A 23,986-nucleotide genomic window follows, 5' to 3' on the forward strand; every position below is an offset into this window, starting at 1 on the left:
GAAGGTTATTTCTGACTAGCGTAAGGGAAAAATATTTGATAAAATCTACAAATATTCTTTGGGCTTTCCTGGTGGCTGCTCAGATGGTAAAGAATCAGCCTGCAATGCAGGAGACTCAGGTTCGATGCCTGGGTTGGGAAGATCCCCGAAGATCCCCTGGGTTAGGAAGATCCCCTGAAGATCCCCTGAAGAAGAGAATGGCAACCCACTCCAGTATTCTTGCCTGAAGAATTTCATGGACAGAGGAGACTGGCGGGCTGTAGTTCACGGGGTTGCGAAGAGTCAGATACAACTGAGCGACACAGGAATATTCTTTAGCATATAAAAATAAAGGTGCATTCATATATAAGATACTTAGTACTTGAGAGGTTATTTTAAAATGGTTCCTATTTATACATTACAGTAGGTTGAGTAAGTTGTAGACTTGAAAACACTGGTAGTAATTAGTAAGTGGTTACTGAAAGCAATAAATGTAATTTTCTTTCAATATATATTTGTTACTTTCTTCCTACTTTTCAGTATTCCTGAAATTTGGAACACTATTTAAAAAGATGCTAATCAATATTCAAAGCTAAAGTATTCATTATTCATTTAAAAAATAATAATAAACACTTATGTTAAATCAATCTGGCAAAGCAGGTACCCAGGTTCCATGAGAACCTCATCCATGATCATCATCTCTGAGGCTACACCAGCAGCAGGAAGTCAGAAAAGGTGCTCTGGCACTTGCGGACATAGCGAATATGTATTTCTCACAGGATAAAAGCTATGTTGTGGAATATCACCTCTGCCTCCCCCTGACTGAACTGTGCAAGACTCTGGGGAAGAAATCAGGGTAGCAGAGGGAAATACTGGCTCATCTTGTATACCACAAGCATGTAATCTATTCAGAAACTTTAAAACCTCTTAAGGATTCAATACAGTTGACTAGTCCTTCTTTATTAGAATATTCTTCTTCTTTGGCTTTGATCACATCACTGTGGTTTTCCTCTTGCCTTTGGGGCCATTTCTAATTTCACCCTTCTGGAGGGCTGTAAATTGTCAATTTCCAGAAGATTCCTTTCTTACTCTATATATCCTCCTTGCATAAGTTGTCATAAACTCTTATGATTTAAGTGGGAGGACGATCTGCAGGATCATGAAATAATGACTTATTCATGAGAATATATGTATTAGGTTTCTTCTATAGCCCTGGGCCAAGTGTTATTCACTCAGTCTTGTTGACTCTTTGTGATCCCAGGGACTGTAGTCCACCAGGATCCTAGTACTTAGGAAAGCAGGCATAATTCTGTCTTTCTGAACTTTCATTTCATGTAGGAAGACAGAATTACAATAGGCAAAATAAAATATGTTAATAGTAATATGTCCTAAAAAGAAAAATTCAGACAGAGAGGGAAGTAAAGTGTCAGTTTGCAACACAGAAAGTTTGTATTGGCTCCACATCAGCGCTCAGCATCCATATAACAAAATATCCAGTGCACCTTAGCTGGCTAGATGGGACTTTATATTTGTCATGAGCCAAACTGAATGTATGATTCCCATCAACTTTCTTCTACTGCCACCAATGAGTTGCTCAAACCAGAATGTATGAGTCATCCTTGAAACCCTCTCCCTCTTTCCCCATAGCCCATGCATCACAAAGTTAACCATTTCTCCCACACAACTCTAGCCACTTCTCTCCAGCTTCACTGTCACTGTCCTAATTCAGTCCAACATCTCACCTGGATTACTGCAAGAAGAGATCCCCTATGGCCATCAACACCTTCCTCCAGTGTGGTTAAAACTCACCTTGTCACTCCTCTGGCCTGTGCTCAGTTGCTCAGTCATGTCTGACTCTTTGAGACCTCATGGACTGTAGCCCACCAGGCTCTTCTGTCCATGGGTTTTCTCTAGACAAGAATACTGGGGTGGGTTGCCATGCTCTCCTCCAGGGGATCTTCCCAATCCAGGGATCAGACCCTAGTCTCCTGCACTGCAGGCAGATTCTTTAACTGTCATTCCTTTACTTCAAAAGATTAATGGACCAAATTGCTTTGGCCCAGCTTGCCACCACATCACTCTTGGAGCCACTCTTACCCTTGTACCCTAGTCTTTGTTCTTCCTTCCATCCTCTCTTGGCCCTGGATATTTTCACATACTATATCTTCTTCCTAGAATGTTATTTCCCTAACTCTTCATCAGGCTAACTCATCTTTCAAATCTCATGTTAAAATATCACTTCAGCAGGCAAGTTTTACCCAAACCCTCAAGCTGAGTTATTTGCACTAATTATGGACATGGAACAACAGACTGGTTCCAAATAGGAAAAGGAGTACATCAAGGCTGTATGTTGTCACCCTGCTTGTTTAACTTATATGCAGAGTACATGATGAAAAATTCTGGGCTGGAGGAAGCACAAGCTAGAATCAAGATTGCTGGGAGAAATATCAATAACCTCAGATATGCAGATGACACCACCCTTATGGCACAAAGTGAAGAGGAACTAAAATGCCTCTTGATGAAAGTGAAAGTGGAGAGTGAAAAAGTTGGCTTAAAGCTCAACATTCAGAAAACAAAGATCATGGCATCTGGTCCCATCACTTCATGGGAAATAGATGGGGAAACAGTGGAAACAGTGTCAGACTTTATTTTGGGGGGGCCCCAAAAGTCACTGCAGATGGTGACTGCAGCCATGAAATTAAGATGCTTACTCCTTGGAAGAAAAGTTATGACCAACCTAGATAGCATATTGAAAAACAGAGACATTACTTTGCCAACAAAAGTCCATCTAGTCAAGGCTATGGTTTTTCCTGTGGTCATGTATGGATGTGAGAGTTGGACTGTGAAGAAGGCTGAGCACCGAAGAATTGATGCTTTTGAACTGTGGTGTTGGAGAAGACTCTTAAGAGTCCCCCGGACTGCAAGAAGATCCAACCAGTCCATTCTGAAGGAGATCAGCCCTGGGATTTCTTTGGAAGGAATGAGGCTAAAGCTGAAACTCCAGGACTTTGGCCACCTCATGCGAAGAGTTGACTCATTGGAAAAGGCTTTGATGCTGGGAGGGATTAGGGGCAGGAGGAGAAGGGGCTGACAGAGGATGAGATGGCTGGGGGCATCACTGACTTGATGGACGTGAGTCTGAGCGAACTCCAGGAGATGGTGATGGACAGGGAGGCCTGGCGTGCTGCGATCCATGGGGTCGCAAAGAGTCAGACAGGACTGAGCGACTGAACTGAACTGAACTGATTGATTCCTAATATCCTATCTTCTTCACAATATCTTCTACATCTGTTATTCTATTCTCCTTTCTCCACAGTCAAAAGCTCCAAAATGTTAAGGACAATGGCTGCCTTTTCAACACATTATCCCCTAGTGCTTATCAAATAATGTTGACATAGAGGTGCCCAATATGCTACTGGAGATAAGTGGAGAAATAACTCCAGAAAGAATGAAGGGATGGAGCCAAAGCATAAACAACACCCAGCTGAGGATGTGACTGGTGGCAGAAGCAAGGTCCAATGATGTAAAGAGCAATATTGCATAGGAACCTGGAATGTCAGGTCCATGGATCAAGGCAAATTGGAAGTGGTCAAACAAGACATGGCAGAGTGAATGTCGACATTCTAGGAATCAGCGAACTAAAATGGACTGGAATGGGTGAATTTAACTCAGATGACCATTATATCTACTTCTGCAGGCAGGAATCCCTCAGAAGAAATGGAGTAGCCATCATGGTCAACAAAAGAAATGCAGTACTTGGATGCAATCTCAAAAACGACAGAATGATCTCTGTTCGTTTCCAAGGCAAACCATTCAATATCACAGTAATCCAAGTCTATGCTCCAACCAGTAATGTTGAAGAAGCTGAAGTTGAATGGTTCTATGAAGACCTACAAGACCTTTTAGAACTAACACCCCAAAAAGATGTCCTTTTCATTATAGGGGACTGGAATGCAAAAGTAGGAAGTCAAGAAACACTTGGAGTAATAGGCAAATTTGGCCTTGGAGTACAGAATGAAGCAGAGCAAAGACTAAGAGTTTTGTCAAGAAAATTCACAGGTCATAGCAAACACCCTCTTCCAACTACACAATAGAAGACTCTACACATGGACATCACCAGATGGTCAACATCGAAATCAGATTGATTATATTCTTTGCAGCCAAAGATGGAGAAGCTCTATACAGTCAACAAAAACAAGACCAGGATCTGACTGTGGCTCATATCATGAACTACTTATTGCCAAATTCAGACTTAAATTGAAGAAAGTGGGGAAAACCACTACTTGATTTAGGCCATTCAGGTATGACCTAAATCAAATCCCTTATGATTATACAGTGGAAGTGAGAAATAGATTTAAGGGACTAGATCTGATAGAGTGCCTGATGAACTATGGACTGAGGTTCATGACATTGTACAGGAGACAGGGATCAAGACCATCCCCATGGAAAAGAAACACAAAAAAGCAAAATGGCTGTCTGAGGAGGCCTTACAAATAGCTGTGAAAAGAAGAGAAGCAAAAAGCAAAGGAGAAAAGGAAAGATATAAGCATCTGTATGCAGAGTTCCAAAGAATAGCAAGGAGAAATAAGAAAGCCATCCTCAGCGATCAATGCAAAGAAATAGAGGAAAACAACAGAATGGGAAAGACTAGAGGTCTCTTCAAGAAAATTAGAGATACCAAGGGAACATTTCACACAAAGATGGGCTCGATAAAGGACAGAAATAATATGGATCTAACAGAAGCAGAAGATATTAAGAAGAGGTGGCAAGAATACACAGAAGAACTATACAAAAAAGATGTTCAAGACCAAGATATTCATGATGGTGTGATCACTCACCTAGAGCCAGACATTCTGGAGTGTGAAGTCAAGTGGGCCTTAGAAAGCATCACTATGAACAAAGCTAGTGGAGGTGATGGAATTCCAGTTGAGCTATTTCAAATCCAGAAAGATGATGCTGTGAAAGTGCTACACTCAGTATGTCAGCAAATTTGGAAAACTCAGCAGTGGCCGCAGGACTGGAAAAGGTCAGTTTTCATTCCAATCCCAAAGAAAGGCAATGTCAAAGAATGCTCAACCTATGGCACAATTGCACTCATCTCACACGCTAGTAAAGTAATGCTCAAAATTCTCCAAGCCAAGCTTCAGCAATACATGAACCGTGAACTTCTAGATGTTCAAGCTGGTTTTAGAAAAGGCAGAGGAACCAGAGGTCAAATTGCCAACATCCGCTGGATCATGGAAAAAGCAAGAGAGTTCCAGAAAAACATCTATTTCTGCTTTATTGACTATGCCAAAGCCTTTGACTGTGTGGATCACAATAAACTACGGAAAATTCTGAAAGAGATGGGAATACCAGAGCACCTGACCTGCCTCTTGAAAAATCTATATTCAGGTCAGGAAGCAACAATTAGAACTGGTCATGTAACAACAGACTGGTTCCAAATAGGAAAAGGAGTACGTCAAGGCTGTATATTATCACCCTGCTTATTTAACTCCTATGCAAAGTACATCATGAGAGATGCTGGGCTGGAAGAAGCACAGGCTGGAATAAAGATTGCTGGGGAAAATATCAATAACCTCAGATATGCAGATGATACCACCCTTATGGCAGAAAGTGAAGAGGAACTACAAAGCTTCTTGATGAAAGTGAAAGTGGAGAGTGCAAAAGTTGGCTTAGTAAACATTCAGAAAACGAAGATTATGGCATCTGGTCCCATCACTCCATGGGAAATAGATGGGGAAACAGTGGAAACAGTGTCAGACTTCATTTTTTGGGCTCCAAAGTCACTGCAGATGGTGACTGCAGCCATGAAATTAAAAGACGCTTACTCCTTGGAAGAAAAGTTATGACCAACCTAGATAGCATATTCAAAAGCAGAGACATTACTTTGCCAACAAAGTCCATCTAGTCAAGGCTATGGTTTTTCCAGCAGTCATGTATGGATGTGAGAGTTGGACTGTGAAGAAAGCTGAGTGCCGAAGAATTGATGCTTTTGAACTGTGGTGTTGGAGAAGACTCTTAAGAGTTCCTTGGACTGCAAGGAGATCCAACCAGTCCATTCTGAAGGAGATCAGCCCTGGGATTTCTTTGGAAGGAATGAGGCTAAAGCTGAAACTCCAGTACTTTGGCCACCTCATACGAAGAGTTGACTCATTTAAAGGCTCTGATGCTGGGAGGGATTGGGGGCAGGAGGAGAAGGGGACGACAAAGGATGAGATGGCTGGATGGCATCACTGACTCGATGGACGTGAGTCTAAGTGAACTTTGAGGGTTGGTGATAGACAGGGAGGCCTGGCGTGCTGCGATCCATGGGGTTACAAAGAGTTGGACACGACTGAGTGACTGAACTGAACTGAACTGACCTTTTCAGTGAGGAGAGCATGGAACTCTATTCCCAGCGTCATGGGTTTGAGCCACAAGTTGGGTGCAGTTACGCTTCCCTGATGGCTCCGATGGTAAAGAATCTGCCTGCAATACAGAAACCCAGATTCGATCCCTGGGTCAGGAAGATCCCCTGGAGAAGGGAATGGCAACCCACTCTAGTATTCTTGCCTGGAGATTCTCATGGACAGAGGAGCATGGTGGGCTATAGCCTATGGGTTTGCAAAGAGTCAGACTCAGACACAGATGGCAACTACCACAAATAGCCAATACATGTTTACTGAAGAAATGAATAAATAGTATAGCAAAGATAAATACCAGATGATTAGTGACTGTTATCTTATCACTTGGCATTTATATGCTTCATACTCAAGAGATGATTCTGAATCTTGATCTCTTCAGAGTACTTACACATCGCCTTCCCTTTATACATTTGGGATCAGGGAGGATGCTCTCCAGCAATTGACACATTTCCAGAATCCAGTAGTGCCTTCCCTTGCACATTATTGTTCCAATTTTCACATTCCTAGGCAGCGTTATCAGGCAAATCTTCCAGAGAGGTGTCCTAGTGCTGATTCTGTTATAACATAGAGACCCACTTTAGACATAAATTGATCTTGGATTTTGTAACCAGTAAGAATACCTGTTTGCATTAGTTACAGTTATTATTAAGAAATAACACTGAGATGGTACCACAAAAAGAAAATAACTATGACTTTGTCTTTTCTCCTTTTGATTGCTGCTTGGGACTTTAATATATTTTCTTCTTATCCTTATCTTTTTGATAATTCCCTTGAAGTATCTGATCCTCTCTTCTCAAACTAATTTATGCTTTCTCAGGAGAATTACACTAAATATATGTCCACTTGGTCTTTATAGACTAATGCCATTAAATCTTGTTTGCTTTCTTTCCTATTCATTATGCCTTATTCATTAAAAATTGCTAATATTTATTAATCATGTACCAAATGCTACACATATATTTATACCGTTCTACAACAAAGAAAGCATTGTATTTAATTTTTACAGAAGAGGAAACTAGGATTTAGAAAGGTTAAGTGACCTGTCCAAACTCCAAAGATACTAAGTATTTGAACTGGGATTTGAGCCCCAAAGTATGTGCTATTGTCTTACTTGTTTAATTATTTGCCCTCCTTTCCCTTGATTTTCTGTATATATCAGGTCTTCAATAAATAGTTTAAGGTTTCACTAGACCATTATTATTATTATTGAAAGACGAATGGTAGTATTCCTGATTTTGCTGTTTGTTCTTTCAACTGAAATTGAACTGAGCCTAAATAAAGATGAGATGGTAGTGCAGCAAACGCAATATGGATAACTAATGGTCAGAAGGAAAATCCTGTTTCGAGGTGTTTTCAAGAGGAAGAAAAGTTTTCCAAGGCTTCACCAGCTGGTGATGTCAAATTCTTTTGGGAATCCACTGGTATAATGTTATTAATAATCATTTAAACTATTCCCACCCCTCCCCATCCACCCCCTTTAAAAGAGTGAGCCTGTGTAAAACATTTCCATTGTGTCTGTAAAACAAGGGATAGAGAGAAATCGGCAGTTCGCCCGGGCCATTGGTCTGTATTTTGATTCCTGTAACTCTCTACCCAAGTAATTACAGTTAGGAGACTTACAGATACATTTCCTCTGTGTCTATCTCACTGTCTCTCTCTCATGCTGTGTCTCTGGAGGGACTTCTAGGAGCCGGGTAGCCCACCAGGCTGCAGCTCTGTGAAGCTGCAGTGTTTAAGGGGCTGTTTCACCGTCTCAAAAGCAGAAATTCCACGTGCGGGTTAGGGCAAATGCTCCTCCCGCCGCGTGCCGCTCGCCTTCCGTCCCCGCGGAGCTGTCGGATTCCCGCTTCACCTCGCAGCGCTCCCGCCTCCACACTTCCCCTGGAGTCATTCCCCGGCCGTCCCAGGATAACCCCTGACCTAGGCTGGGGAGGAAGATGACTGTCAAGAGGTAAAATAGGTCAAGAGTGCCGCTGGGCCCCGGGCCTTGAAGAGACCCTGTGCGGCGTCCGGCGCCCCCTCGTCTCCGCCGACGCGGGGTGGGGATCCGCCTGGTGCGGTGTGCTTGCCCGCGCCTCCGGAGGCCGCCGGGGGCTCGGTGGGCGCGGGAGCTGCGCCGCAAGAGGAGCCCGCAAGGTCGCGACGTGAGAGTCAAGACGGTCTGGTCTAATGGTTAGGGCTTTCGAGTGCAGTTTTGGTTTCACCTCTGGCCACCTGGGTGACCTTGGGCAAGTTCCTCAGCTTGAGCCCACCAGCTTCTAAATCCATGATGTGGGTAGAGTGGGGTGCTACCTAATGCACCTGGGCGTGCAAGAATGAACTAAATGAAGCACTCCTGGCACACAGTAGGCGCTCAGTTACTGGCTAAGCTGATTAGGTGGAGGAGTTACAAGTTCCCGCTTTGGGGTTCGGAACACAGGTTCGAGCTCCGACTTTTCTCGTTCTTCACAAAGGAGGGGTGTTGGGAGGGTAGCAGGAATCCCTGCCCTCCCCTCCCAGCCCCTTAACTACCAATAAACCTCGGAGAACCTGGAGAGTCCGTCTCGGGGCGCCTTCAGACGGCCCCGCTGCCGGAGCCTAGTAGCGTCTCTCGGCGCCCGCGGGGCGTCTCTTTCTCTCGAGCGGAGGAAAGATTTCTTCAGTGTATCTCCTTCCCTCTGGAGCCCCCGAGCTCGCTCGCTACTGCCTGTGTCCCGGCGGTTGCGGAGAGCCGGGTCAAGCCTCCGGCCGGAGGGAAGAGTCAGCCCCGGGGTGTGCTAGCCCCTCCTGGCCCCGAGGGAGAGGTGGCGTGGAGCCCGCGGGAGGTGCGGGGCCCCGGGCGACCCACCCGGCCCCTGCCTCATTTTGCCTGCCTTCTGGGCACCGCTCGGGTATTTCAGGTCCCGACGCGCCGCCGGGTGTCGGTCCTCACCACCCTCCCTCCCTAGCCGCGGCCAAGGGGCCTAAGGTGCAGGGGCCGGGGTGGGGGGCACCAGCGCCGCGCGGCGGGAGAGGGCGACGAGCGCAGGCCAGCGAGGTAAGGAGGGGCGCGCGGCGGGCGGGCCGGCTGCCGCACGTGTGCGCGCCAGTGCGCGTGCTCGGAGGGGGCGTGGGCGGCCCGCCGGCGCTTCCTGCACCGGGTCGCAGTCGGGGTCTCTTGTCCCCCTAGCATCCCTAAGTCCCCACGTCCCATTATCCCCCGTCCTCCAAATCCCACCCTCCCTGCTAATGATTTCCCAGTGCAGAAGCAGAGAGAAACCTGGAGAGACTGCGCTTTCCACTCCCCTCGCCATCCCCCCGGCCCCCGCCCTTCCTGCTATAAATAATCTGGACTGGCGGGTCAGACAAGTCACTCGGCCAGAAACCTGGACCCCGAGGTTTTCTTCTCTGGGAATAGGGGGCAAAGGGCGAGGAGGAGGAAGACACAAATCGCTCGTGAGTAGTGAAGAAAAGCTTGCTCCTTGACTCCTAGAAAACACCAGGCTTCATTTTCTTCTTAAAAAAAAAAAAAATATATATATATATATACACACACACACATATATATATATATATATATATATTTCCGTTTCTTATTCTCCACGCTACGTACCCCCTCCACTCCCGGCCCCAAATCCAACCCATTGCTCAACACTCCTCCCATCGGTTTCTTCCCTCCCTCCACCTTCCACTCCCGCTCCCACCATTCCTGTTCCTTCCCCCACCTCCCCACCTCCGCCACACAACCCCCACTTCCAGCACCCATCTCGCCCTAGGCAGGGGATGCTCTGTGCCTTGGAAATAAAGTTCAGATTCCTTTCCCCGCCGCTTGCTGAGACCAGAAGTCGACTCCCAGGCACTCATTTTCCCCTAGCACTACACACCTGCTCTCCTTTAAATTCCTAATCTGGTTCTGCATATTTAAGAGGAAACACACACACACACACACAAAACCCCACAACCCGCGAGGTGCGAAACCGCCTCCTGCCACTACCAAAACTTAACAGACGCTCTAGTTGTTTTTGTCTTAACAAAAGGACAACAAAAATTTTTACCGTGGGTCCTCCCGTAGGGTGACTTTTCTATATTATTCAAATACGTATATATAATACCTATATATATATATATATATATATATATATATATATGTTTTCCCTTTTTTTCCCCTTTAATTTTTTTTTTCCCCCTTTAACAAGAAAATCTTTTCGGTCCCAGGCAACCGCTGCTGCCCCTTTGATGTTTTGGTACGCCGTGCGCATGCGCCTCACATTAGAATTACTGCACTGGGCAGACTAAGTTGGATCTCCTCTCTTCAGTGAAACCCTAACCCATCCAAAACTAAAGGGATGTGGAGAGTCCGGAAAAAGGACTACTTTGGGATTTGGTCATTCCCCTTAATAATCGCCGCCGTCTGTGCGCAGAGGTAAGTGTGCCTAGCGTTTCTCTTTTTCCTTTTTCACTTTGAAGGGCTCTGTCTGCATACCTCTGTGAGCAAGGATCTGTAGTGAGGATCAGATAGCTACTGAAGCGCTGTGCCTGCTGTTTTATTGATGCCTGTTTATTGTCTTTTCTCTCCTTAGTGTCAATGACCCTAGTAATATGTCGCTGGTTAAAGAGACGGTGGATAGACTCCTGAAAGGTTATGATATTCGGCTGAGACCAGATTTTGGAGGTAATGGGGTTGCCTTGGTAATAAGAAACAGCCCAGCAGCTATTGCCTAAGCTGTCTTTTGAGCTTTGTGCGCTGTCTTTCCTCTCCCTTACTGTGGGTTGCATGTGGTGTATTGACTGAGTCTCTGTGTTACCATATTGAGAAAATGATCCAAACTTAAGCCTGTGTGTTACTCTCCAGCACTCAGGTGGTCTCTCAGAGATACCCTCTTAGCCTATACTGGAGACCGCTGTCTTCCAGCTTCACTATTTAAATTCTTTGCTTCACCGCCTTTGTTTTGCTGAGAGACAAACCTCTTAAGTTTAATTAATGTTGTGCCAGTGAACCTGGCTTCCTGAAGGCCACCAGGAACGTTTTTGAGGACAAGATATGCAGACAGTTGGTTGAGAAGAGGCATTAACCCCCTGTGCCCACCTTCTTTGGAGGAGTTCAGGCCATGGTTTAAATTGGCTGCTTTCTGGATATTACCCAGTCCTGGAAGCCTCACTGCGGGGGACAGCTGGGATGGGGCTAGAGGGGACCTGTGGGGCTTGCAGAACAGGGAGGGTAGGGGGAGAAGGGCCAGAGATCTCTTTTGCTTCAGCCTTAGATACAATGATATGTCCATTTAATTTTACTCCAGACTCTAACAAATCTCAAAGAGTTAAAACCTTCACTGAAGGGGGTAGGGGATGGGAAGAATAAGAAGGGGGTTTCAGTGCTTTCTACAACATTTCCCTTGAGCTAGCCCAGCCGGATTCAGGTGCTTTTGTGGGTTGTGTGTATTCTTATGCTGAGACATCTGCATATGTAGAAGAGCTGGAATCCCTCACCCTTCGGGCACGTGCATGCCTGTTTAATGGAGCATTTCTCAGAGGATTACCTGCCACCCTTAAATGAAAGGAGCAGAGATTTGAAGAATTTGAGGGTTAGCAGTGGGGAGGGATTTGGGGAGGACTGTCCCGTGCCCATGCCCGGGGACTCTTGCTAAGAATGCACGAAGTTCTGAGAAATCACGTGGCTGGTCCTTTTGGTTTTCAGGTCCCCCTGTGGCAGTGGGAATGAACATTGACATTGCCAGCATCGACATGGTTTCTGAAGTCAATATGGTGAGTATTAAGGTTTATAGCTGTGTCTCCACAGACCTTCATTTGGGGACAGGAAGGAGAAAGGATCCGGCCAGTGGGGGTGGGGTGTGCGTGAGTATGTGTATGAAGTGGGGTGCGGCACTGTTTTTGAGATTTCAGAGCTGGCTGTTTCTGGTCCTTAAGGGTTTTTCCAATCTGATTTGAAATCGTGGGACCTGGCAAAGAGGGTGTAAAATACATCACATACTCACCTGCAAAACATAGCCACATGCAGGAGAACCTCTGCAGAAGTCATATTTCCTAAGGTTCAGTGAAAAATCTGCTTCATCAAGTGATTTTTCTGAGTTTGAGGTATGCTTAGAGAAAGAGAGAAGAGGGGAGAAACAGGGAGGAGTTTGATTTGACATTTCACCGAGAATGTAACCTGGGAACTAAACTGTAGCAGAGAGGCTTAAAAAATGACCCTCAGGTACTGATAGCCACTTGTTGCTTTGGGAGATGCTGTCTTTACAGCTGATGGCAAGCCCCATTCCCTGCCAATTGCTTACCTGGTCCTTTAACCCTTCTTGCCCACCAAAATAGAGAAAATAAAAATAAAAATTGACGAGCTTGTTTTCAAAACGCATGCTCAGACCCATGTATCATCTCTGGTCACTTCTGCAATGGCATTCAAAGAGTGTGTGATTTATGGACAGCAGGACTCCTTACTTTCTTCCTCTTTGGACTTGGGGCAAGTGCTAAGAGAAAAACCCTCCGTCTTCCCCTTTGGGGAGCACTTGGGGGGAGGGGAGGGTTTGCTTCATGCAGGAGCGCCCCCTGCTGCCCATGTTGGGACACTGCAAACAAGACAATGTCAAGTGTCCCAGATACCCCTGTTTACTTGGGCCATTTCTCCAGCGACTTTTCTACTCTGTGTTTTTGAAGTTTTCATCTTTGGAAAAATCTCTCTAGAATGGCCACGTTTGAATGTAAGATGTCAGTGTTACCTTCAGTCCTGATAGGATACAGAACATTTCAGAAGAATGTGTTGTAGTGTAGTTCTGCCTGAAAATGTGGTGTACTATTAAAGAAGAGGGTCTAGTGTGTGAGATTTTAAGCAGAACAGTTCTAAGCCAGCCATCAGGACTCGACAGTTAGGACACTTTTTAATTCACTCAAGAGAGCCAAATACTAGGTAGTGGATATATTCTCAACATAATATAAATGTTCATCACTCCAGAATTCAAATTATAGAGGAAGCCCAAATAACCAGCCCAACCTTCTACAATGTCCAAAGTTCAGTGGAAATCCTGAGCTATCACAAACTTATGAAACATCTGTCATTACTTCAGAGAATATTCAACTCTTTCAGTGATGTTCATAATAACATTTATCTTGTTATATTCTGATTATTGGGAAAGTTTTGTAAGGTAACAGGATATAAACACAGACTGCAGACACTATTGGATGATTCAGAACCATAGACTTCCCACACATGATAAGAATCTCCTGTGTAGGTATAGAATATATCTTGGGAAACTATTTAACTCCTCATATATACAAATATTCACTTTTGTGAGATTTTAGAGGTCTTTTATCAGTTTTTTGAATTTTACCATAAAATAGAAATGTCCTAATATGGATACCTGCCAAATCCTAGGTACTTGAATAGAAATTGTGTGGCTGAAAAGAGGTAATGGAAATCAAGTGTAGTTCTGTGTGTCTTGTCTTTTGAATTTTTATTTGTTTATACTCTTTCCCCCACATTTTGTCATCTTCCTCTTCAGAATATTAGAAACGTGGGACTTTATGGAAAAATTAAGAAATATTTAAGAATCTAAAAAATTAAGAATCTAAAGAAACAAAGATGTGGTGGTTAGAAGTTGCTGCAGTAGAACTTGGATGTATAAATTAGCTAAGAACTTAGACCTGTTATATCTCCAAATGGCTTAAGAGCAGTAGCATTTTCTTTTTAAGTTTTTTTTTTTTTTTTCCATTTTTCACCAGCATGTAGCATGTGGGAGAGGTATCAGAACTGGACATGATGCCAAGACCTGCTAGTCAAAATACAGACCCAGCTAAGGCACAGTGTCATCTCTTAAAGCTATTTACTGTTGCATCAAAGTCATGGGATGTTGAAAGTGCAAAAACAAATGTCAGGTTGTAAATAGGCCAGTACTGCAGCATTAATGATTAGAACCAAGTGTTAAAATTCCATGCTAGATTCCTTTCTTAGCCTACTGCTAATACACGTGGACTTGTCCAGACCCAGTTTTACTTGCTAAAAATTAACATTTCATGATTAACAGTCAAAATGACTTTAAATTAATCCTTCAAAGAAAATGTTGTCACATAGGGTATTATTTTTTAAGTATGGTTATTTGATTTGAAGCAACAGATGGGAAATTTCATCCCTAATGTCTAAATAAAAGAAGATGTTTATGGCATATTGCCCACTGTATACAAGTTAGTATCTTTTGATTGGATTCAGCTTTGAAAGAATGGTTGATTATTTAAGTGAAACCTCAAAATTGATTAACACACATGTTTCTGCCTCATTATCCTTTGTGGCCTGCAACCTCTGGTAATTGTAACTCTCTTTGATTATAGCAAATCTTCCTTTGAAGAATAGTAGGTACCAGATAATTTACATTGTCATTGGCTCATTTGTACTGAAAGGAAAAAAGGCCCCTGTCAATGTGGTGTTCCTGGTAAAAGACAATGATAGAAAGACTTGAATACTAGTTTTGCTTCTGCTGCTCAGTCAACCTGAGGGAATTAACAGCTCGATGGAGCTTGATTTCTTCGCCTGTTACAAAGGAATAATAATCCCATTTTAAGTATTTCACGTGACTACCAGAATTGATACAATGATGTAAGTGAAAGTAATGGTATTCCATGAACACAGCTTATGTAGAAAGCTGAGGAGACCCAGTATCCATCCCAGCTGCTGCCCTAAGTGTACTTGGGTTAATAATTTATATTACATGGTCTCAGTTTCCATATATTGGAAATAAGAGGGATGTGTCAAATTAACTTATAAATCAAAGGTACGTGTGTCTCTGCTTTGGTTTATTATAATATCTCTGTAGGGTACAAAGAAATTTCAGGACTTGAAACCCAGCATAAATGATAGAAAAATGCAGAATTCCTAAATGGAATGCAGTTGGGAGTTCTTGGGTGATTACGGTCTGTTACTCAGCCATGTGATTCAGGTGACTGTTGACCCAGTGGAAGAACTTTGGAAGAGAACATGATCTCAATTAGAATGTTCCTGAGCAGAAAGCTTGGCTTTAGCTTGAAACATTTTTAGATGTCTTGGTTAAATTGGCAGGAATCTTTTTGTTAAGATTCTTTGATGAAAATGCATTTTAAGATCCAAAATTGGCTCTGAAGGATTATGGACTGAAATAGCTTTCTCTTCATTTAAAGCAGATTCTTCTCCATCTTGAAACAACACATTTGCCAACCAAAGAGTGAAGCAATATTTCACTTTTGAGGAAAGAATTCTAGTAAACACATATACAAATTACCTTTTTATGGAATGGTGAATGGCAAAAAGTGCTGCCTTTTTTTTAAACAGATGTTTTCTTGCATCACCAGCTGCACAGTTTAAAATTCAGTTCGACACAAAGTCTTATTTAGCAGCTACTATGATCTAGCCATGTGTTCGGCCTTAAGGACAGAGGAGTGAATGTGAATGACTTGTTCCCTGACCTCATAAAACTTAATATCTGGTGTTCACTATTGTTAATTCTACTGCAGGTTCCTGTTGTACTTAGGTTTAACATAAGTATTTTCTCTAAAAATTTTTATGAGTAGCCAGTTTTGTACTTAGTGGTCTGTATTTCCCATGCATTTCTTTTAGCCCTTGTTGATTTCACCGTTCACTTGTTATTTGATATTTGAAATTGCCTAATATGTTACATACATCTTCTGCCATCTTAATTTGTGTGTATAAAATACATGTAGCCAAGGTTATGGGCTTGCCTGGTGGCTCTGTGATAAAGAATCTGCCTGCCAATGCAGGAGATGCGGGTTCCATCCCTGGATCAGAAAGATCCTCTGGAGGCTGCTGCTGCTGCTGCTAATTCGCTTCAGTCATGCCCAACTCTGTGCAACCCCACGGACGGCAGCCCACCAGGCTCCCCAGTCCCTGGGATTCTCCAGGCAAGAACACTGGAATGGGTTGCCATGTCCTTCTCCAATGCATGAAAGTGAAAAGTGAAAGTGAAGGCGCTCAGTTGTGTCCGACTAGTAGCAGCCCCATGGACTGCAGCCTACCAGGCTCCTCCATCCATGGAATTTTCCAGGCAAGAGTACTGGAGTGGGTTGCCATGGCATGGAAACCCACTCCAGTACTCTTGCCTGGAGAACCCCATGGACAGAGGAGCCTGGCAGGCAGTCCATGGGGTCGCAAAAGCGTTGGACATGACTTAACGACTAAAACAGCATGCTGAGGTTATGTTATCTCCATGTGGTTTTGCTCTCTATCCAGTGATTGGTTGGGTGTTTGACTCAGTGAATGCCATAGATATTGGGTGAACTATTTGCTTTTAGAACAGTAAATCATTATTATTCATTAGACACAGTATCATATATGTGGAGAGAAAGAGCATCGAATTATAGTCCTCAAATTCAAGGCACTGTTTAAATTACTATTTGATCAAGAAACGTGAAAAGAATTACAATGTAAGATCATTGAGTTCTTTGAAAGCAGAAATACACATATTAGGAATATAGAAATTTGAGGTATCACATAGAAATTTCTAGGTGAAAATGGGGTTTAGAAGTCTGTGGAAAATGTTCCAAGCAGAATGAATGTTGTATAGGAAAATAATCTGGAAAAATAAATGGGATTAAGGATTTGCAAGTAGCTTTAAATGGCTTGATTTGGGAGTGGGGGTGAGGAGGTGATAAGAGTTGGTATTGAGATCATAAGTGGTGATCAAGTTATAAAGATCATTTTTGTAGCTTATAGAGGAGTTTATGGTTTGTTCTAAAGGCCAAAGGGACCCATGTAGGGATGTCACTGGGAGAACTGCTTGAACAGATTCTTAGTTAAGGAAGAAACTTTTGAAGTGTGGAGGGTGGAGCAAGACCTAAGGTTGGGAGATGAGATGAAAACCCGCTACAAAAATCCAGAAAGAATTGGTGAAAGGAGACAGGGACATAAAAGAGAAGATACAAAATTAAAGCATTTGTGAGGAAGAAGTGAGAGGACTTGGTGAAAATCCTAAGATTCTGATGGGATCATTTATTGATATGGGGAGAGGGCAGCCAGGTTGCAGGTGGGACAGGGGATGAGGTGTGAGGGCAGATGAGTTCAATTTGAGAAATCCTGACTCTTCCGCACGCATGGAATATCCAAGTGGAGACTGGAAAATACAAGTCTAGAGCTTAGCAAGAAGTCATTACTATCGACATGAACTTGGACATTGTCAGTATGTAAGTGGTAGTATAACTGTATAAATGAATACAATTCAAAAGGGAAAGTGAGAAAAGAATGGAGATCACTATATGGTGAGCACTTTAGTTTAAGCAGTGGAATGCTGAAAAGGAGCCCATAAAGATTAATGAACAGCTAAGCAGCAGCCAGAGGGTTAGTCGGAGGACCTGCAGATAATGTCTTCAAAGCTGAGGCAGAAGAGAATTGAAAACGGAAGTGCTCATCTGTGGCACATGCCACTGCGGTCCACTGAAATAAGTTCTGAGACTTGTCTCCCTGACGTAGGAATAGGAGCATGCTGGTAAATAGACCTAGAGGAGTGTCAGTAGTTGAAGGCTACACCTTTGAAAAGTATGGATCTGAAGCTGAGTGAGGAGAGGGCAATTGCTAAAAAAAGTCGTTTGTAGGAGGAGTAGCCCTAGAAGGAAGTAGGTTGCAGATGTAAAACGGGAGGTGAGGTTGGTGGTGGAATGAGAAGTAAGGTGAAGGAGGTGTGAACACTCACTGACCAGGCTTCATTCTGAATAAATTATGTCTTGAAGCTCTCCTGCCCAGTTTTAGCAAGCTGGTTTTTTTTTTTTTTTTTTTTGCCTTCTCCTGCTTAACCTCTTCCCCCTCTCCTCTTCCTCCTGTGCAGCACCCAACATTTTCTACCATCACAACACTAATATAAGAAAACAATCACAGTTATTACTCATTTGAGCCCTTAACTCATTTACAGATATCCTCCTGGTGTATGTTACCTCATCCAATCCTATAAAAACAGTGATATGGCAACTGTCCACCTTTTTGTAAAAGAGGATTTTGAGGCCCAGAGAGGTTAAGTGACTTATTCAAGGTCACCCAGCTAGCATATAATTGACTTTACCATCACTCAATCTTAGCCCTCTGATCGTACTGCACTTTTAGATGTAGCAAGGCATCATTATATATATATATATATATATTTTAAATTTCTCATAGACTCTGTTTTGTTGCAGTTGTTTGTTTTTATTCCTTTTTTTTTTTTTCTTGGAAGCAGTGGTTGGGTCAGATAAACTAAGCCTATACAGGATGTTACTGTTACTCATTGTCTCTACCTTGAAAGAAGTCTTAATTTCATTAAAATGATTTTTTCAAATAGGTACTTTATTTAGCGTGTATTAAATATGAGCATTGGTTTCTGTCCTTGAGAAATTTATGCTTTATATTACATCTATTGAACACAAGTATGTCATAATTTCTTTCCTTATGAATGTGTGCTGTTAACTTGTCCAATAATTGTCATACTGCTCAAGTAGAATATGTCATGTAACTAGTAAGGCCAAACTTTGTCACACAGTGTCGACTGATAAAGTTCAAGAACTGTAAACCAAGTTAGTGGTTTTAAGCTTTGGATGGACAGTATGTAAAAAGACCCTTTCCCTCTTTTTTCTTTTATTATCAAGACCTCATTTTCAATTGAGTTTTTCCTTTGAGATCACATTTTTGTGATTTCTGATAAATTATGTCTACAAATAGTTCTCTTAAACGTGGCTGTTTTTCTTTTCTTCCTGAATCTTTACTCCATCTGTCCCACACAATATAGATGAGGTTGATTATAGAGATTACATTTCAAGAAAACTTATTCATCTATTTGTAATTAATTTCACAGGAAATAGGCAGTTTATAAATGATTTTCTCGCAGTTAACTCTTAGGGCCGGTCCTTTGCTGTTGCTCTGTAGGACCCTAAACAGTGTTCTTGCTTGACTGTGACATGAAATAAAAATCTGACCATGAGCTTACTCTGCAAGAGAAGGAAGATGGAAATATCTCAAGTTGCATATTTTAGAAGTATCTCAAAGTATGCTTTAGCCATGATTCCTCCCACCTCATGGTGAAATAGTCTTGGAAACTTCTGATTCAAACCAGGGCTCTGTAACAACCTAGAGGGATGGGATGGGTGAGAGGTGGGAGGGAGGCTCTAGAGGGAGGCGACTCTATATATGCCTGGGGCTGATTCATATTGCTGTATGGTGGAAACCAACACAGCATTGCAGTCATCCTTCAATTAAAAATAAATACATTTAAAAAATGTAAATCAGAGAAAGTCTTTTACTTAATGTTGTGGGAGGGATACTGATGAATTTCGGGCACTGGTTTGTTTTGTCATAATTCATTCTGTAGCATTTATTTGTGATTGGTGCTCTTGGCATTTAGGGCCAGCTAATTCTGGCCAGCACACACTCTATTTGGGGCCATTGAGTAGTGGCTTTTGTACTAAATCACCATTTTCATTTATGTTCGGTGCTACGTTGGGACACAGTCAATTTTAAAAGATCACCAAACATGAAATGCAAAAATTATCCAGATCCCTATCACTTCACTAAAGCTGTTTTAATTTGCCTATAACACCTTCTAATTCTTGTCTGTTTGCTTATTCATACTTTATACATTGTACTTATTTTGTAGAGAGAATTTTATAGTCTGCATTTTCACTTAACAGATCATGTGTCTTTTTATAGTTTTATGCTTTCTCCAAAAAAAGATGCACACCTCTGTCAGTAACAGTGTAAACTGATATGTATTCTTCTATTCTTTTTTGGTGATCTTACAAACATGTACAAGCATATAAGTATATTGACATTTTCTGTTGTACTTATTGTGTATTATTTTAAAAAATAATTAAAATACATTTTGTCTATTAGTCATAAGTCTACCTATAGGTTATTTGAAAATAAGCATATAATTTCCTTTTTTATGTGCTATTAACAATTACATGAAAATCACACGTGAAATAGAGAAGTGGGTTAATGTATAAATGGAAACATTAAAATTTTCTACATCAATTTCACTCTCATTACACAGCTACAGATTACTGTGTTTCTAGCCTGATATTACTCAATTGTTTTCCCAAATCAATTTACATTGTTGGATGACATTAAAAAATACTTTAAATAGACAGTTAAAAGAAGAATGAGAAAGTAGATGGTAATGAGTTTTTAAGATACAAGCACAAGATTTACATGTTGCTTCCAGTCATAGATTTTATTTGCAAATATGTATTTTATGAAGCAAAGAGGAGAATGGGTTTATATTATTCTGTCCCTATTTATTTGGAAGAATATGGGCATGTCTCTAACCCACTGGCTCTTTCTAGTGCTCATTTTGTAAGCATTCGATTGACATTTTTACTGCCAAGTCTTGTATTCCTTGCACTATAATTTGGCACCTACTGTCCACTTACCTGCCAAGAGGTTTTAACTTAGAAGTAATTATTTGGGCAATTAAAGATGAAATAGCTTTTCTCCTAACACAATAGCCAGAACTAAAGTAATGAAGATTTTAAGGTGAGTTTATGTGTATCTTAGGAAAGTGATACATGAATAAGCCATGGAGAAATGTTAGAGCTGTAGAGCTGTGCAAATGTAGGAACATTGTCTGCATCTTCAGCGCCTCGCATAGTGTCTGACAGTAGATGCTCAACAAATAGGGGGTTGTTGGAGGGGGTAGTTGAAAGACTGCAGTATATCAGCTACCAGGAAATATTTATCTAGTGCTACTCAACCAGCCCCTTGCCAGTGTAAGGATATGAAAGCATTCTTACATTGGACCTAAGGCTCACTCTAGAGATAAGAGTGATCTTAATTGCCTGAAGAAGGAGGTGAGGGTTGATGGAGACAAGATTGTTTCAGATGGAGGGAGAGAAGAGTGATGTATCCCCTGTGGTATAGGAATCGAAGATTGAGATCCAGGTTTTTACAGTGATTCTCAGGCTTTTTTGAGCAACAGAATCACCTGAGTCTTGCGTTAATATTTGTATTTTCACAGCACATGCCCAGAGTCTAGTCAGTAGATCTGGGATGGACTTCAGGAGTTCACATGCTTAACAGCTCTCTGTATGACCAACACAAGTACTGTCTGAGGGCTGATGTTTGAGGAACACTAGTTTTATAGTGAAGGTAGAAATTCATGCAATCACCAATAAAGGAATTTGAAAACAGAACTAGCGTCTAGTTATAACATGGGTTTTTGTGACGGTAAAGATCCAAGTGGTCAGAGTAGGTGAGATTTGTAGAAGACTTGATGCAAGAAGGATATCTGGGCTGAACAAGAAGGAGTAGTGTAATCTGAATGGATGGAAAATAGGGAGAACAGTCTTGTGGGAGGAGATAGTGTGGGGAGAAGAGAGTGTGAAGAAAGCTATTACATGTTAGCAATAATAATATTGAAAAAAATAAACAGTGCATATAAGTATCCCACTTAATGTTCACTATCGTCTCATGAACCAGAAAATAGTATCATCATCTTCCTTCTTTTTTTAAAATTTTTATTTTTACTTTATTTTACTTTACAATACTGTATTGGTTTTGCCATACATTGACATGAATCCACCACGGGTGTACATGCATTCCCAAACATGAACCCCCCTCCCACTGCCCTCCCCATAACATCTCTCTGGGTCATCCCTGTGCACCAGCCCCAAGCATGCTGTATCCTGCATCGGACATAGACTGGCAATCCGTTTCTTACATGATAGTATACATGTTTCAATGTCATTCTCCCAAATCATCCCACCCTCTCCCTCTCCCTCTCCCTCTGAGTCCAAAAGTCCGCTATACACATCTGTGTCTTTTTTGCTGTCTTGCATACAGGGTCATCATTGCCATCTTTCTAAATTCCATATATATGTGTTAGTATACTATATAGGTGTTTTTCTTTCTGGCTTACTTCACTCTGTATAATCGGCTCCAGTTTCATCCATCTCATCAGAACTGATTTTTTTATAAGCGTAGAGACAAGGACTAGAGGGATTGTATAATTTCTAAGATCATATAGCTAATGTAAGTATATAGAAATGGTAGGGTACACATGTAAGGTATGACTATGTATGGTGAAGCTTAATTGCATCAGATCGTGCCAGCTCTGCAGAGGAGACACTGAAATTTCTTGAATAGCTGCTATGAATGATGAGTCTTAAGCACCTTCACAAAGAATGAAAGCAGGGGTCACTTATTAAGGATGAGAATGAGGGCATTAAAAATCATTTTACATATCTGATTTTCATTTTTATAAAATGCCCTTTGGAACCTTCTTACTAATTTTTTGACACATATGATGATAATAATCATAGTTCTATATTTTAAAAGGTCAAACACAATTTGTGAAATGAGGGGAGGGATGAGTACCTAGCACAGGGTGCTATAAGTTAATAATAGTTATGTCAGTTTAAAGAGGTTTAGAAAATATCAGAAAGATTGATATTTTAATACACATTCTAGGATAGTATACTTTGATTATTCTTTCTTGTTTAAAAAGTTAGCTATTTGATTGGTACTAGTTAGTATTAGTAGTATTACACATTTACATGTAGGCAAAATGTCATCGAAATAGCTTCCTACAACTTATTTATGGCTTGAACTATGTGCTTAAACTTACGGTCTCAGTGATTAACCATGTAGAGAGGTTGCTTCTCTACATATCAGTAATTTAGTGCCTAATTAATCTGAGACCATCAAATTAGAAATTTTTTTTAAAGTTTATCCACTGACTTTTACATGTCTTTCTTTTAACTAGCTAATATCTAAAAGTTGCTTTTTATTCTGCTGTGTTTTTTTTTTAAATTAATTTAGACAGAGCTGATAGTGGCATCATGAGAACTGAACCTCAGACTTGACTTTCTCAATAAATGAATGTCTGTTTATCTATATACCAATATGTAATGCCCGTTATAAAACATACCAAAAATAGAGAGCTAAAGAGTATTTGATAAGAATGTATAAAGTTACAGTATTTTTTATCTCATAGTCACCATGATATTTAAAGTTTTTTAAATTTCCTATGAAAATAAATGTAATGAATAATAATGGAAAATTAAAGATTGTTTGATTCAACTTATTATTCTGTTAGTGGGGAATACTTTTGTAATATAGATAATTCAAAGATGACTGCTATTTCCTGTGGCTATAGCCTATTTATTCCTCCCTTGATACTTTTGAAGAATTAACATAGGAAAAATAAGGTTTCAGAGAGTGTGCTGTTCATCCTTTCCAGGAGGGAACATTTGTTTTAAAATAACTATTGAATTTTCCTGCTTCCTAGGACTATAAGTTAACTGGATTGACAAAAAAATATACATTCAGACAACTGGGTTTTAAACAAATATACAAAGATCATCTTTAAAAATTGTTCATTCTTGTGGTGTTGACTATTCATCAACTGTAAATCTTTCAAGAAATATTTTTAAATATTAATCTTAAATGATTTGTAGGATATTTAAAAGGCTATCATAAAATAAGAAGCAGAAAGGTTAAAGAATTGTGACTGTGAACTGTTATTAGGTTATAGAATCAAATCGTCATTCTGTGTTTTCACTGTAATTGAAGCCACAGTGCTCCAAAAAAGGAAATTTAAGTAACTTTTATTTTTGTTTCCCTTGACCTACAGACAAAGAAAGACTGACTTTGTAAATACATGTTTTTTGGTTTTTCTTGTCTTTTGTTTTTGCCAAATGAG

At 41.3% G+C, this 23,986-nt stretch overlaps 1 protein-coding gene across 3 annotated transcripts in view; it reads left to right on the forward strand.

Annotated features, from left to right (window-relative positions):
• The window catches only part of GABRB2 (gamma-aminobutyric acid type A receptor beta2 subunit), a 305,548-nt gene continuing 290,746 nt past the window's right edge, over window positions 9,185-23,986 (forward strand). The window contains exons 1-4 of one of the 3 annotated variants that reach the window (XM_018050082.1): window positions 9,185-9,402; window positions 10,560-10,767; window positions 10,925-11,016; window positions 12,037-12,104. In XM_018050082.1, coding sequence (XP_017905571.1) covers window positions 10,691-10,767; window positions 10,925-11,016; window positions 12,037-12,104 — 237 coding nt within the window. In that variant the 5' untranslated portion in view covers window positions 9,185-9,402; window positions 10,560-10,690. Of the gene's footprint in view, window positions 9,403-9,619; window positions 9,801-10,559; window positions 10,768-10,924; window positions 11,017-12,036; window positions 12,105-23,986 lie in introns of those variants that run through there. The other 2 variants (XM_018050081.1, XM_018050083.1) reach the window with 2 other exon arrangements.

Source organism: Capra hircus, chromosome 7, assembly GCF_001704415.2.
Source record: "Capra hircus breed San Clemente chromosome 7, ASM170441v1, whole genome shotgun sequence".
Taxonomy (NCBI): domain Eukaryota; kingdom Metazoa; phylum Chordata; class Mammalia; order Artiodactyla; family Bovidae; genus Capra; species Capra hircus.